The 16,671-nt window shown below is 41.9% G+C and overlaps 2 protein-coding genes across 5 annotated transcripts in view; one reads left to right on the top strand and one right to left on the bottom strand.

Annotated features, from left to right (window-relative positions):
• Positions 1 to 16,671, top strand: part of LOC139760964 (eukaryotic elongation factor 2 kinase-like) — a 145,773-nt gene that overhangs the window by 11,524 nt on the left and 117,578 nt on the right. The window contains exon 2 of one of the 4 annotated variants that reach the window (XM_071684756.1): positions 8,985 to 9,081. The exons of the other annotated variants lie outside the window; for them this stretch is intronic. The gene's annotated coding sequence lies outside the window, so the exon portion shown is untranslated. The remainder of the gene's footprint in view (positions 1 to 8,984; positions 9,082 to 16,671) is intronic. 4 annotated transcript variants of the gene reach the window in all.
• LOC139761037 (uridine diphosphate glucose pyrophosphatase NUDT22-like) overlaps positions 1 to 16,671 on the bottom strand; it is a 34,067-nt gene that overhangs the window by 12,177 nt on the left and 5,219 nt on the right. The window contains exon 2 of the mRNA XM_071684798.1: positions 6,497 to 6,687. Within this exon, the coding sequence (XP_071540899.1) occupies positions 6,497 to 6,687 (191 nt within the window). The remainder of the gene's footprint in view (positions 1 to 6,496; positions 6,688 to 16,671) is intronic.

The raw sequence follows: 16,671 nt of genomic DNA, 5'->3' as shown, positions 1-16,671 counted from the left end.
ATAATAATGGATGTGGGCTGATGTGGCCTTTTTTTTTCGTCTGTTCCTGTCGCTAGCCAGTTTTACTACGTACGGAGCCGCCAAGGTTTAAACAAAGTGACCCAGCCATTTATAGTCAGTCCATAACGATCACATCAAATGAATTAAATCTCTTGGTATCTGACGAAAGACATGTATGATAATCTCACTCTCATGTCCTTATTAAACATGACAATAAGCACATCACGTAGCAAAGGGAACCCACAAAATGTTTTATAAACAAAAAGCAGCAGGCGAGAGTTTAGGAAACAAAGGAGTGTCGCACGGGAGAGACAGGTTCCCTTGTGACTCCAACACCAAGCGTTATTTACACTCCTCTGCTGCTGATAAAAGACGCAGTAAAGTCTTTTTTGCAGTTTTAATTTTAGAATATCTATTGTCTAGATATACAGAGACAAAGCATTTTAATGACAGTATGGGTCAAGGGTTTAAATCTTAGGTATAGGTGGAGGCCAGTATAGAGCGTACAGTGGGTGTATTGTTAACACATCGACATAGGAGGGTAAAAGGTGGGCCCGAATGAGGCCCAGGAACCCAAGGGGTCCCTATCAATCCAGTCAGGCGGGATAGGGAGTGACGCTGACTGCAGCATAGGTATCAACATTTGTGTAATACAAAGCAAGTTTAAGATATGTCTAAGATATACGACAAGAACATTTTGGGAACATTCAAATTACGGTGTGTACACAAACAAATTACACGTAGGAAAAAATATCTAATATTAGTCTAAAGTGACAACAACACAATATTTAGTGCACTGTATAGTATGGCTTTCCTTGGAAATGCTGAAGAACAAGGTTGGACCAGGCATGGTAGTAGAGCAGTCTGTATTGTCTGTTGAAGGCGATGTGAGTGTTGTCATTCAGCCAAGGCTGCCAGATGACTGGCCTCAGGCCTTCACCACGGCCACCGTCTGAACACAGAATTTACTACATAACAATTCTGTCCACCATGGTATCTTATGACTCATACCAAACATGAATTTTACGATTTCCAGACCTACGACCAAAAGATTTCAAGTTCCATGAGTCGCCAGGTTTCTCCTGATCCACGTGACCCTGATCTGCCTTTCACTGTAGCACTGCTGCAGGTTATTATAGCACTGTTGCTCGTCATTGTGGCACTGTTGCACGTTATTGTGGCACTGCTGCTCTTCATTGTGGCATTACTGCACGTCATTGTGGCATTAGTGCACGTCATTGTTGCATTACTGCACGTCACTGTGGCACTGCTGCGCTTCATTGTGACATTACTACCTGTCTTAACATACTCACTGTGGCACTGCTTCATTCTGCACATCACTGTTACGTGCGATGGAACCTGGTGAGTAGCGGGAGGACTGGCACACAGTGTGGGACATCAAGACACATGAGACGGCTCCAGGGGGTAGTAGCATCAGTGTATGCACGTGCAACGGCAACACGGGGATGTTGCCTCGTGTTCCCCAAAGTGTGGGGCGCTTCCCACGAGGAGGTTCACCCCAGAGAGAGAGAGAGAGAGAGAGAGAGAGAGAGAGAGAGAGAGAGAGAGAGAGAGAGAGAGAGAGAGAGAGATTCCTCCTAAAAGTCCTGGGGAAAACAGCAGCCTCTAAAAACACCTATTCAATACGGCTTCCGGGGAGCAAAAGCACCACTTCAGCAGTCGCGATTGCGGCAGAAAAAATAAAGTCCAGAGAACAAGGAATAAATTGTACAGTTATACAGACACATAAGCGAAGCCTTTGACAAGGTGTAGAAAAACAGCTTGCCACATAAACCACTGCAACTTGGCACATCTGAGCTCACAGAAAGACTACTGTGTAACTTTCTCGACCAACGCACCGCAGAAATCGTCAGCAACTGTGTAATGTCACCTAATTTCCCTCTATCAGCGTGGCTCCTCAGGGCAGCGTCCTATCTCCAACATTATTCATAACTTCCACAACTGACATTCTCCCCCACCAGTTAGTGCCATGAGCATGGACATCTATGCCGATGTCGCCACTCAGATAGAAGCCTCAAACGACTCACTTCCCGAACATACTCGTTTAGCACAATCAGAGGCAATCAGACTGAAAAAAAAGAGTAGAAGATGATAACAGGTATAAACAAATAAACTATATTGGCGTTAACGAGTATAAGGCCCAACGACAGAACCATAGAAGGTAACACGATGGCACACAAGAAGAGCTGTAGAATTTTGGGTCACACTGACATTAAGAGGTTTGATGATAGATCGTATCAGCATTAGATCCACTCAAGAAAAAGCGGCCCTGACCAGTTTGTGTAGATTCTAGCACCTTCCAGATAATAGCAAATTACACCTAGTCAAGGCCATGGTACTACCTGCCTTAACATACTCACCTAAACCAACGCTCCTCACCTCCAAATCACGCACGCTGATGACAAAGGATACGAAATAATGCTACGATTCGTCACAAATGAAAAATACCCCTTTCGTTGAAAAGACCATAGAACAGCACGAACGATTTAACAGTAAACCAGTTGGTTCATATCTAGGAGAAGCAGCCCAGAAAGTATGGCACGGACTTGAAGACAACAACGATGATACAAACTACAGACACATCTGTGATCTGGACAATAGGACAAACATGGAACATTTTAGGTTACCTCGAAGCCTCAAAGCACTCAGGGAGGCTCCATTCATCCATCGATGTACTCAGTGAACTATGTTTAGCTTAGCTTAGTGAATATCTTTCAGAAAGACAAGATATACAACGTGAATACATACAACAAAAACACGCTTCCATCAAAAAAAAAAAAAAATACACCATACACCAGTACACACTGCAGTCTTCTACTTCAAGTTATCCTTTCCCCTGTCCCACCTCTTCTTCCTCTCCTCTAAAGATCTGATTAGAGAGAGAGAGAGAGAGAGAGAGAGAGAGAGAGAGAGAGAGAGAGAGAGAGAGAGAGAGAGAGAGAGAGAGAGAGTGCCAACAGGACGAAGCTTCCTGTCACCTCAACCCATGCAACATTTGGGTGTCTTTGTTCAGTCTGAAAATATAACACCGACCCCCAGGGATATGACGTGTGGAAAACCGGGGAGGCACGATGGCCAGCTGATATTCATTTTACTCTCATGATGTCAGTGACCGACAGAGAGGGACGTCTACGATCAACCAGCGTTCCAAATAGCTACTGGTGTATGATTTGTGCTGATGAGATGACCGTCACATATCATTTGATCGCATGCTCAAGTGACACGGCATATGAGACTGGAACGAGGTTATCTTGTAGAATCAAGTCCAGAGAACATTTTGTTCTTTACTGGATGGATAACATGCCAAACGAACCTAACTGTCGTGCAACAACAAAATAAAGTATTGAAGGCTAAAGTGTATCCCCTGTACATAATGATGCGTGATGAGACTAGACACGACGCAAAAATCTGTTCTAAAGAATAAGGATAAAAAGGGATCCATCTCTACCTTGTTTGTACACATTAGTCGTTAGCCTAGCTGAGGTAATGGAAGGACCGGTGGGACTGATGAGCTAAGCTACATAGACTCCAACTGAAGAGGTAAAGCTTGGCTGATTAAAGAATTCATGGCATATTAACTTCTTAGACTTGAGGTGAAGTCCTCTTATTCATTCAGAAGATATTAGAGGATAATCATATTCTTAGGCGAGAAAAGACCTTATCATCGACTCCTGGTCTCTTCTGGAAAGATGGCACGATCCAGTCCATCCAAATGTCTAATGCTTTCACAGACTGTTTAACTAACATGACGAGACATTATTCCCAAACATAATATTAACTGAAACGATACAAGGGTTAAAATTTTCCATACTACTTTGAGATTTATGTTTTAAAAAACTTGATGTTACAAATACTCTCTTCTGGCCCGGCGACCAGATCACCTGTTTGGTCTAGAGATGCTGGCGATGACCCGGGCTATGAGAGACGGAGATTTCTCTTCTCCCATGAGAGAGTAACGATTACCTAAGAACTACGATATAAATGAACCAGAGGGAAAATCATCCCGAGAGCCTATAACAAAACTTACGAATCGGGCAGGAAATGGTTTAAACATCTATTCCACCGAGTTCATATCGAAGTTTTGTAGCTCTTAGATATATCCAAATATTTCATATTGATTACTTATCTCTACTTTCTTGGAAGTAAATTAAAAAGTAGAAACATGTTTGGCTATTTTCTTTCCTGCCCGCTCGCCATTAGTGAGATACGGTTTGGGTCAATAAGACGATTGAGCCTTAGAGGAAAATCCTTGCTTGGCTCCTTCCTCTCTTCCTTCTTTTGGTCAGTAATACTACATGTCTCATCAGCTCCCTCCCCTCTTGGTCGTCACTTACGACAGGAAGAAACGTGGGTAGTATTCTTTCTCTAGCCTCATATCAACATATATGCTCATTTCCCCCGTTAACGACGTGAATTCAGGAAAAAAGAAATGGCCTCATTCGCCCCACTCTCAAGCTGTTATATATCTATCTATCTATCTATCTGTCTATATATATATATATATATATATATATTTATATATATATATATATATATATATATATATATATATATATATATATATGCACATTCACCAGTGGTGATTGTGCATATATCTCTTCACGGTGAAGCGAAGGTTCTGCTTATCCACCAGGCCCCACAAATCTTTCTGTGGTTTACCACGGACGCTTCACATGCAACAGTTATCAAGAATAAGTCAAGGCGCACAGTGAGACGCAAGGAAGCACAGCAAAGGGCAGACACAGGGCAGGGCAGGGCAGCACAGCACAGAGCATGGCAGGGCAGCAGCAGAGGCGAGGTGCGTACATTGAGCAGCAGTCTTTCGATGTCTGTTTGTGGTGCTAATCCCCTCTATTGTACTGCTTACGGCTAAGTTGGAATATCATTTACATATAGTTAGAATCGCACTCTGAAATGTAGCATTTATTGCTTCTGTATGACGTCAGCAGAGGAAAGAAGTCGGTATAAAGTGAGTACATGAAGAAAAGAAGAACGCATGGAGAATTTGCCCTAACATCCAAATTGTCTGATGCAAAATTTAGGAACTACTTTCGACTGGGCAGACGATAGTTTGATGATGTGCAATGTATGATAGAGCGTGACAATAATTCAGAAGATGTAATGCCATTGAATGGACTGACAAGTGGCACGAGTGAAGCAGATATCAATCTGTGTTATAACGCAGGCCTGCACCTACGCTGCGCTGTCTTGCGTCCCAATATACGTGCTCTTGTTTGATTTAAATGTCTACAGAATTCTGCCCTGCTCTGTGCTGCGTCGCCTGCGTCTCAATGTGCGCCTACCCTAAGGTAAGTACACCACAGGAGAGAGGGCTGATTTCTCAAGTAGTTATGCCAGAACAAAGTGGTCCTTGCCTTTCCAGGAAAATCACCAAATAGCTGCGATGAGATGCGGAATTAGAAATGAATAGCCGTCATTTCCTTGTAGACATTACATCAGCTTCTTGTAAACGAATATAGTGGTGACAGAGAAAGAACTTTTCATAACGCTTTGAATACACTGAATGTGACAGAATTCCTAATCGGACATTAATCTTTCAAGATAGCATTCAATTACAATAGTTTACATACGATAAATCAAAACAATACTCTCAGATAAATCAATTCCTTCATGAAGAATAATTACAAATATATATTTCTGAGAAAGATTCTCTTTACTGGAGTATTGTAAACATGGGAAGTTGGTGGGACGTGTTATGGAATGAGCTGGAGAGTAAACAAACATCCTGCATGCTTAGACGTGACGTCAGGTCCGGTGGATTTATCATGATAAAAAATATTCTAGGGAGGAATTATTTCCTATTAACTGATAGCGTAGTAGACTCAGAGTAAGACTCATGATTACAAATATTATGCTCAAAGCTAGGCAAACAGTACCTCCACTAGATCATCCTCCATGCTCAGAACATACCAATTGGAGATGTTTCTAGGCTGCTTAGTCAGATATAGGACCAAACATTGTCCATTTTAACTTTGGTCTATACCTTTGCAGATCAATGTAACAAAAAAAAAAAAGAATTACACTACGGGAGACGAGTCACAGAAACAAGGACCCTTTAAAGCGCTCTTCCCCTGCGGGGGTAGTGGACCAAGGTTCAGTGGAGTCAGTGCAGGCATGAGGTGGTGCGCATTTCAATTGATGTTGAAATTCAAACATTCTACGTTGATTATAGTCGACTGAATTTTCTTTTCTCCCTGGATATGTGGGAGAACATATTGAAATCACATTCTCCACATAGGTGTACGGTATTAACATGACACAGAGGCAGGACGAGCATGATATTCAAACTTTTTTTTTTTTCATTACAGTACCTATTGCAAAATTTTGTGTTTTGAGAGGATATGTTCTTAAGTAGTTGATATAACTTCAGCAAGGGTTTCTAACCCCTCCTCCCCCTTTTTTACTTCAGTCCTGCATCTGAAATCATGAGTGACAACACTTCCCCTACACCTACCTCCTGCAGTACAACATCATCAACATTAGAGGCACCGAATTCGGGTTTTAACGTCCCGTCGTCCTTGAAGATCCGTTGTGGCTCCGGGTGACCACCAGGTACGTCCAGCGCTCCGGGGTATTCGCCAGTCCAATATGCGCGGCGGGTCAGCACCAGAAAGCCATCACTCGTAATCAGGACGAGACCCACGCCTGCAAGGGAATCACAACATGTCATTAGTGCTTGGTGGGAGAGCCAAGCCTGCAGTCAGTGAGATCTATGCTTGACGAAGGATCAGAACACATCCCTGAAGGAATAAAGATTCACATTACAGGAGTGACGAGGTACGAGATGAGTGGTGGTCTGCTGAAGAGAATAAATCATCTGCGATTAAGAAATTACCCAACCTGGAGGATAATGAAAATCTGGTATCAACAGTGGGACAAGACGTAGGGCCAAGGCACACAACAAATGACTGTTGCTATACTGGGCGCACCGGACTGCTGACTATTTGCTTCTCAGTGGATCAGTGATTGAGTAAACATCACCAAATCTCATTCAGAGCGGGAATCGCTTATGACCTTCCCATGCCATGCTATGTTGTTACTCTGTGTCAGAGGTTAAGGTTACAGGTTGAACGACAGGTAATCACACGTGGCAATGGATTTCTCCCTTAATTGTTTCCTGTTCATCCTCATGATTTATTTTTATTAGGAGTCTGTGTTAAACAGAAAGTTGATAAGACCCTTAATCAAGTAATTTTCGAAATAAAAAACATGAAAAATAAATTGGCCCAAAAACATTACCCATTACTTTTAAGTCAATTTCTTGTTTTACATTTAATATTTCAATATGCTGAGAAGATATACTCGTCATGCTTAACAAGTAACCGGGGTTTAAAAAGTTGTATTTCTGTGAATCAGATATCGTGGAATGTCGATAATTACTATATTTTGAGGAACTTGGTTAAAACTAAAATTCAGAAACATCTAATGACATTATTTTCCAAAAGTGAGAAAAATTTGCTCAAAAAAAACCTTATTACCTTGAGTTTTGCCTCTCTTTTTATCTAGAATCTTAGACATCATGAGAACAATGATCAAGGATCTTAAAGTTACAGTTCCGCTAGTTAGACGTTTTAACAAACCATATGATAATCTAGACGAACAATTGATGAGCTGCGACTCTGTTGATGCAGGGTACCGTGTTTTTCTTTAGGGGATTACGGTAAAGTAAAAGTCAAAAAAATCCACAAATAACGTCATTTTCAAACACAGAATGATGCACTACTGTCCACAATCTCTTCTTTTCTGCTTAGCTTGTTCCACGAGTTCGCTACTCTGCTGCTCTGCAAATATTTCCCCACGCCTTTCTCGAACATGTGTTGCCGAGCTGTGTCTTATGACATCTAGTTTTGAAATCCCACCGGATTTGGAACAGCTGGTCTATGGTGATATCGTGGCCCTCTTGAGATTATTAGGTGGTTATCGTGTCTCCCGTTATCTTCGTGTTCAAGAGGTATGCTTCAAGAACTACCCTTCTCTTTTCATTACTTCGCTTTAATTCTGGCAATAATCTTGTATGCCGGTGGACCTTCTTCAACAGTTTCCTTTTTTCTAGAAAGGAAGAAACTAACCTAACGAATCATACTTGGCTGTATAAAAGTCACATATATCTTCCTGGGTACAATACTGAAATTAATCAAAATAAGAGTTGCTTCCCTCACAAGCCTTCCCACAAGATTTCTTGATGATATATTCAGCGTGACATCAGCTACAAGGTTCCATTCACGGGTTAAAGAAGTAAGAATTGTCCCCAGGACTCAACCCTACTTGTTACGCCTCGTCCAGCCAGGAAACTGCTTCTTTGATATCTTCTTTGCTCCAAGCTCGGTCGAGTATAGCTTTCAGTCCATTCAATTGATTCCCTTCTAACAGCGACCTGGAAATCTGATTTCTTTTATCAATTTTCTGTGAAGATCACCAAAGTTTTTCTGGTAATCTCAGAATGCATATGCCACCTACCCATCTCTTTTTTCTTAGAGATTGCTCTCTCTCTCTCTCTCTCTCTCTCTCTCTCTCTCTCTCTCTCTCTCTCTCTCTCTCTCTCTCTCTCTCTCTCTCTCTCTCTCCCCTGAACACATCCAAGGTCTTCGTTGTGCATTTCCAGCCATGAAGTTCTTTATGTTTTCTAAACTCCTCTTTCTTCGGTCTTGCAGACCAGCTTGTTCATGGCACGAAACTGTAGTTCAGGCCACCACTGTTGCTATGCTGCTTACTCTGGTGTTTCTTTGCTGCTTACTCTGATGCTTCTTTAACTTTCTTGAATTCCATTGGAGCACTACCTTCTTCGGACGATACCTTAACATCCCTTGTAATCCGTCCAAAGATCCTGCAACCTAACTGGGGAACAGTCGGTCAGATGCCCACCTGGTCCAGACGTGTGTAGACTCCTTTGTGAGCCTTCCAACTCTCTCTAGATTCATTTTACTTTTTTTTTTTCTTTTAAGGGAAATGAGTAGCTGGCCGAGCGTTGATGGTGGATAGAGGGGGTTATTTCGACCTCCCTCACACCTCGGCAGCATCTGACGTTTTGAATCATCAAATGTAAATATGATCTCAAACTCTATATTCAGTTAGTCACCTCTGCCTTTATCTGTGTTTATGACTTTTCGTCCTGAGTAATCTAACCTATTTGACATTTGCCGATAACTTACTCTTCATTAATGTACTGAACAAGTTTAATGCATTCCGTGTTTGTTAATAAACTTTCGTTTGTACTTACGTAATCGCTTCCTTCTCGTCTCTGTGTAGTTGTCTCGTGCCCTCTTGTACGTATGTACCACCTGACCGCTGCCTTTCATCCGTGTACCTGAAGTCCCCTGTGTAGCGCATCTCTGTATCATCTGGTCCGTCTGCATCGGTGAAACAGTTCGATCGTTCTTTTCCCTCTTGCATTCTCTCCACCCTACCCTCTAGATACCGACTTCGTAACACTTGGTCCTCGTGTTCACTTCATACAATCAGGTTTTCACGTATCTCCTTAAACTAGATGTTGTTTCCCACAGTTTCCCATTCTAATATGATTTGTTTTTTTGCTTATAATTACCTATTTGTATTGTACGGGGAGGGAATTCTGTCGACACTTTGGGGCCCCATCTTGAACTTTCTCTACTGTCAAACAACTCTTAAAACCTGTCGGTTGTCCACGATCATCATTTCGTCTCAGTTTAACCCATATATTCACTACTCTGATACTATAATACTGCTTCTGTACATCTTTTCTAGCAATATTCTTGTTTTAGTTTCATGTTGTGGTCTCTGGTTGCGCTGTCCATGCATCTCCCTAAGAACTGTTCACGGTCTACATCACACTGTCTTAAAAACTTAAACGCTGCAGTCGGGTCACTGCTCACTCTTCCATGATGAACCAGTTTAAGGCCTTTGACCTTTTCCTATGACTCAACTCTCTATATTCTGATACCATGTTTATTGCCCTCCTCTGGACCTTCTCTCTTAATTCATTGTGCTTCATTAAGTGCAGTGACCAAACTTGAGAAGTTTCATCTATTTTTGACCGAATGTATGATATGAACGGCTTGCTAAATAATTCTTTACTCACACACTTGAATAGAATTCTAATATTTGCCAGTAGAAAGTTTGTTGCCTTACTACCTTTAGTATTCTCTCTAGGTGGGATCTGGCAGGCGATAGGTTAGGGAAGATGTCGTCTATCAAACAGTTTCCAGCGGTTTATTTCCTGTTCGATGATGTTCATATTGAGACATTCTCCCACTAGTCCCAACCTTATTACTTCACATTTACGCGGGTTCAGTTTCATCAACCAAGTATTCGGCTAACATTGAAGTTGTCTAAATCCCCTTGTAAGCCGGGGCAATCCTCCTCACTTCTTACTTCTCTTGTGACCTTTGCAACACCCGCAAACACGTTTAGTCAGGAGCGCAATCCTAGCTAGCATTTACATATATCGAGAAGAGCAATGGTCCTGGAAGAGAGCCATGTGGCACACCACTGGTGACTCCTAAATCAAGAGGGTTCCTCTCACATGCGTCCTTTGCTCTCTTCTAATAAGATTATCTCCTATCCATCGAGGGAATTTTCTCCGTATTCCTACCTGACTATCTATCGTCTTTACCAACCACTTTCTGGCAATCCCGATATAGACAATCTTTACCCAGCCTTCTCTTCACTTATCCTGTAAATCCTCCTCTACAACTTTTACCTCTGAATTCTTAAGCATTGTAAGCTGCTCTCACGCTGACAGTGTACCTCTGATGAATTTATAGAGGAGTTTACGGGTGTCTCTCGCGCTGTCCACAATATTCTGTTTAGCTAGAGTATCGTCTGTATCTATACCGTAGCACATGTCCGTTTCTTCGCTCTGACTTCTTTCACTGAACTGCCCTCTTCTCTTTTTTATTTTAACCTTTCCTCTGTATCTGAAGCTGAAGCTGCCCATACTGCGATTTTCACTGTAAATTTACAGAACTTTACAGCACAATGCCCACATTCCTGGCTATTGAGTCCCATTACCCAGTTTATGTTACTATGGAGACTGCTCAGTTGTGTATAGTTTCCACGATCATATCTCCTCTCAGAGTGTGGTCTCATGACTGTTCTTTGCACGTCCTCAATTACCGCGTATGTAACGCGCTGGTACAGGAAATTTTCCCATACACTATGAACTTGTGTCTCCTTGATACTCTGGTTCTATGAGAATCCAGACTCCCGCAGTCTGTCTGTTCACATGTGAAATCCCCCATTATTAGCACTTAACCATATATGAGGAGCGTGTGTTTCACAGCCTCATATACCATCCTGAATGCTTCTTGACTGTTATCATCGCATGTTCTAGCTTAATCAAAATTCTTCGGATGATCATATATCATCAACATAACTATACACTTATACCCTACAGTTACTATTTCCATCATAAGGAAGGCCAACCCCACCCCTCCCCCCCTTCTCCTTTGTTTCCACTCTTCGTCCTTGTTAACATAATACGTCCCTCTGAACATTAACAGGTGAGATCTTATCTTTGTGTCTTCACAACAACAGCAGGAGCACCTGCCCTAATTCGATCCCTGAATTCTAACTCTTTACCATTTACCATTCACTAGTCTATCCGCGTTTGTACACATTACTTCCACTCTGATACTTCCTTCTCTCAACATTCCTGACCTTTCCCCGGTGATGACAAAGCTGTCCTGACGTACTGCCTTCTTTGAGGCCTTCCGTTTTTTGTCTTCTGACTGTAATCCTTTGCTTCTCTCTTTGTCTCTCACTTTTGCCTTATCACCTTTGATGGGCACATTATTGAATTCTTCCTTGTTCACAGATCTCTTATAAGGCCTGCTTAAGGACTTCTTGTCTGCATAACTCCAGATCAGACGTAGTTTTTGCCCGATGTTTCCTCATGTCTTGACTTTATCCACAATTCTCCTCTTTTCTTTAATCAGCATTCCTTCCTTCCTTCTCAAACCTTTCCTCTCTACTTAGAATATTATTTTCTTTCTCTCCAAAAATCTTCACTGCTCCACTAATGTTTTTGATTCTAACACCATCCACTTGCCAGCTGAATCTTTCGATGTTGACTCAACTTCCATGTACTGGTTTTATGAGAAAAAGATTCACCAATAAGCAGTGATCTTGAATACTCTGAGCATTCTTTAATCCTTCCATTTGACGAACTAGTTTCTCTTATCGTACATATTACTCTAGACAGATTCACTTGACAATTCCTCGCAGACCTCATTTTCAACATCCTTAGGTCTCCGTTCAGATGCGTCAGGCGTGGGGCTCAGCTTCTCTTCGTCAGTCCCAGATTATGCTACTGCTCCCTGCCAGAGCTCTTGTTATTACATGCACGGTCTCTGAGTTATGGACATAAGCCGCTTTTCCTAAGGAGATCTAGAGACAACTCCTCTGACCTATTTATCCTCTTGATACTCTCCATTTGAATTCACCTCTTGTGATACGATTCTGTGTTCATGCCCTTTGATTATATTGTTCAGTCCCGGAAGTTTGATTTGGATCCTCTGGTTCTTGTTTCTTCCTCCTGCTTTGTTAACTTCTGATCCTCTTTCTCAATAGTCAAATCATTTCCCAGTCATGGTTTCAGATGATACATCCTTCATTTTTTTCAATGATGTTTTCTCTGTTCATTTTAAGCGCCACGTAAACCCTCTTCTAACCTCCTTATAGATCTAGTCACCACTGTGTGCTCATGGTACTTGACCTCGTTCGATTCCATTTCCGATTTGAAAATTCAGATTCTTGCCTAGCTTGGTTTTGGGCCTACGGCATAAAATATTTGCTCGCAGTTTTTAGTTTCAGCTTAAAGGTGATTAATACCTCTCCGAAAAGGTTACAGCTCTGTTTATAAGACTCTAGAAGACCAAATATAGGGTTACAAACCAAGAAGAATATGAAAAATCTATTCCGGAAATTTAAAAGATATGAAGCTTCTTGGCAAGCACATCAGCTATGATATGGGAAAGTATACTTTACTTTTTATATTACATTCACTGTGACACTCCCTTTTATATTCTCTTTTCTAAAGTTCTCTTCTCAGGTACATTTGCTCACAGTGTCCTCTAGTTAATCATTCTATAAATAAATGACTATTTGAAAATTTTTAGTTTACTGAGCTTTGGCATCAATCATCATTCGATTTGAAATATCTGGGCTTCTCACACTCACTGAAAAACATGTCATTCGAGGGGCCTATCAAAAAATCTCCTCCCTTCTCTATCTTGTACATAAAAGCCTGGATAAACTGCAGTCCAACCAATTCCTGGCCAGAGATTCGAGGCAATGCTGTCAGCTGTTGTTCTGTGTGTGTGTGTGTGTGTGTGTGTGTGTGTGTGTGTGTGTGTGTGTTACAACCTACAAAGATTTTTACTGTAGGGGGAAGGGAGTTTTACTCTCGCTGGATCCCATCTCTGAAACAATGTCTGTTATCGTATGTCCTTTTAAACCTCTAAATGCTCTCCACATGTTCCACATTCTCACTCAATCTATTTCATTCATTCACTATTATACTACTTTACACATTTTTATTAAGCTTTTACCTTTTTGAATCATGTTATGCCCTCTGGTTGTTCTATCCCTCCATTTTTCGGATTGCTCAATCTTCATCATCAACTTGGAGTAAAATGATAATGGCTGTGATCAAGTCATCCCTCACTCTTCTTTGGTACACAAATTTAAGTAATCTAACTTTACCCTGTAAATCAGCTCTCTTAAGGTAAAATCTTTATTGTTCCCATCTGGACCTTCTCTATCAGCGATTCAAGTTTATTTAGGTGAGGTAAACATACTTGAGAAGCATATTCTAGTTTTGGCTTCACGTAGGATATGAACTTCCTGCTGAATATTTCATTATTCATATACTTAAAAGCTATGCTGATATTTGTCAGCAGACATCTTATCTCCTTTACTGTTTTCATGATGTGGGATTCTGGTGACAAGCTAGGGACGATATCAACTACCAAGTCCCTCTTCTTTTGTTTCCTGTCAGATAATATTCATATTGAGTCCTTTTACTGTGTCTCATCTTTATTTTTATACGGTTGGAGCCTTACTAGGTTCCTCTGTAAGTTAATGCAATCTTCCTTGCTTTCCACTGTCACCTTTGCATGATCAGCAAGTACACATTTATAAATGAATAGAGAAATAACGAAGCTCTGTCATCCGTTTTAACCATTCATTTTTTTTATATCGTGTTTTACGTCTCGTGTCCACAACCCTGTGTCTGAGGAAGCATTGCTTCCTCATGTCCTTCCTGACATTTCCTGTTTAGCTTCCTGGTCTGTCCACTTGAGTAGGATTACACTTGACTTTAAAGAACTGGTTTACGTTCATATTACTGTACCCACTAAGGAATTTAATTGTGGCATATATATATATATATATATATATATATATATATATATATATATATATATATATATATAAGTTCCTACTGAAATTATTGTTTTAGTTAGGCCAGCCACAGCCGGAGGTTGGTGGAAATACAGGCAAAATGTTGTAAGTAAAGCTCACATTTACTCCTAATGTAGAGGCAGTCTGAGCCTTACTGGCCAAGAACGTAGGTACGCCTGGCAGGGAGGGAGGGACACCTGCTGCTGTTCCTCCTCCACACACGACTAACAGTTAAATAAAATGTTTCCATAAACGACAAACTGCTCGCCATCCTACATGACACTATTTCAAAATATTTAAGACCACGTCAGCACCGTATGAGGGCATTTGTTATCAAAACGCAAAACACTAAGGTCGCCCAACGGTGACGTTAGCTGGTAAGGTCTGCTTTTGAAAGGCAGCAGAGCAGATGTGTGGGTGCGCATGTTTCCCCGTACCGTGTTGTGTACACTTTAGTTGTTTAACTCATGTAGCCAGCATAAAGATGATCTCTCGTCGCTGTTCATGAAAGATATAAGAGACATATTTCTTATATGAGTGTTATTCTATCCGCCATGGTGTATGTAGCTTCTTCAAAAACGGGTTTTACTGGATTGTAAAATCTAAACCTGAAGTGAGTCCATCGTTATCATGTCACACCACATCAGTGAATCCCGCTCTCTTGATAATTATGCTGTACCATTTTCGTGTTTCGTGTGTGTTCACAATTCGTCCACGTTAATATCTTGTAGCCGCTCCTTGTCTTACCTCCAGCAATAACTAAAAATAACATTAGCACAGTAATGTTCATGGAAGCTTACGGGCAAAAATATAAGTAAGTGGTAACTGTGAGGAAACAATTCTAGTGTGTAGCTCCATAGTTGGGATGGCCGACGGGCAAGGCAAGGGTGGACGCCCTTCCCAGATGACCTTGGTGGTGGTGGTGGTGGCGGGTGAATTGTGGTTGTTGCTGACGGTAGTAAGAGGAGGAGGATGGTGGTGGGGTTAGATAGGGTAAGTCTTGTGATTGGAAGAGTCATCGAGTATTAATAGATGCATGTTATCGGTTCTATGTTTGGAAAGTATTCTGGTAATGTGTTTCTGGTACCTTATCATTGTAAATACCCCGGCAGTCTAGGGGTGTGTATGTAATAATGTATTCCTTGTTAGTTGAGGAGGAGGGACAAGTAGGTGAGCTAAGTTAAGCTTATCGTTGTTCATTGTGTACATGGATGGATGGCTGGGGGACCTACCGGCTGATGCCTCACGTGTGGCGTAGTTCCCCACTGGGAGGCGGGGTCCTGACACAGGCTCTCACCAGCACAGTGGCAGGCTCGAAAGACAGGCTCGTGCGCCATGACCTTACAATGATCTGTGAACTTTATCATAAGAGAATTCATTATGGAAATTTATGATGTGTTTTACATTATCTATATTAGGACTCCATGAGGAAGGAACACAAGGTCTGCGTGGGTGAGACTGCACCTTCTGGTGTCCGACTGAGTCACACCAACGGCACTAGACAGGAACTAATGTAGATTTTATTTCTTTAACAACACATTCGGCTGTCATGCTAGGCTGTAGTGGTGCACGAGAGGACTGCCTGACCAGCTTGGGTTTATAATAATGAGTAGAGATGGAATAATCATCAGTAGTAGATACTGACTTCCTGTAGTAGTGATGTCTGCATCAGTCCCGGTCCCTCCTCCTTAACAAAATATTCAGCCTGTGAGAAATTCAACAGCAGACCAACCAGCTGGTGTCAGGCAGAGACTCTACTCAGCAGCGGGCAAGCTACTGGTGTCAGGGAGGCGGTACTCAGCAGTGCCGAGCTGCTGGTGTCAGGCAGAGACTGTACTCATCAGTGGGCCAAGCTACTGGTGTCAAGCAGAGACTGTACTCCGCAGTAGGCCAAGCTACTGGTGTCAGGCAGAGACTGTACTCAGCAGTGCCGAGCTACTGGTGTCAGGGAGGCTGTACTCAGCAGTAGGCCAAGCTACTTGTGCCAGAGAGGCTGTACCCAGCAGCACACCTAGCTACTGATATCAGCCAGAGATTGTACTTAGTCGACCCCCAGCTGTGGTCCCCAGGGAACGGATAGCCATTCGAAAATATGTAGGGCGTCTAGGTAAGAGCCACATTCATAGTGGGTGTGAATGTGTTGTTAATTCTAGTGAACCTTTCCTGGTCCGCTCTTTCCCAGAGCTCGGTACAACGAGTCGCCGTACGGGAAGATATAGATATAATGAAACCAAGTTTTTGTAGAAAGTT

The sequence above is a fragment of the Panulirus ornatus genome, chromosome 3, assembly GCF_036320965.1.
Source record: "Panulirus ornatus isolate Po-2019 chromosome 3, ASM3632096v1, whole genome shotgun sequence".
NCBI classification, from domain to species: Eukaryota; Metazoa; Arthropoda; class Malacostraca; order Decapoda; family Palinuridae; genus Panulirus; species Panulirus ornatus.
The sequence above is the reverse complement of the archived record's forward strand: the minus strand, read 5'-3'. Positions and strand labels throughout refer to the sequence as shown.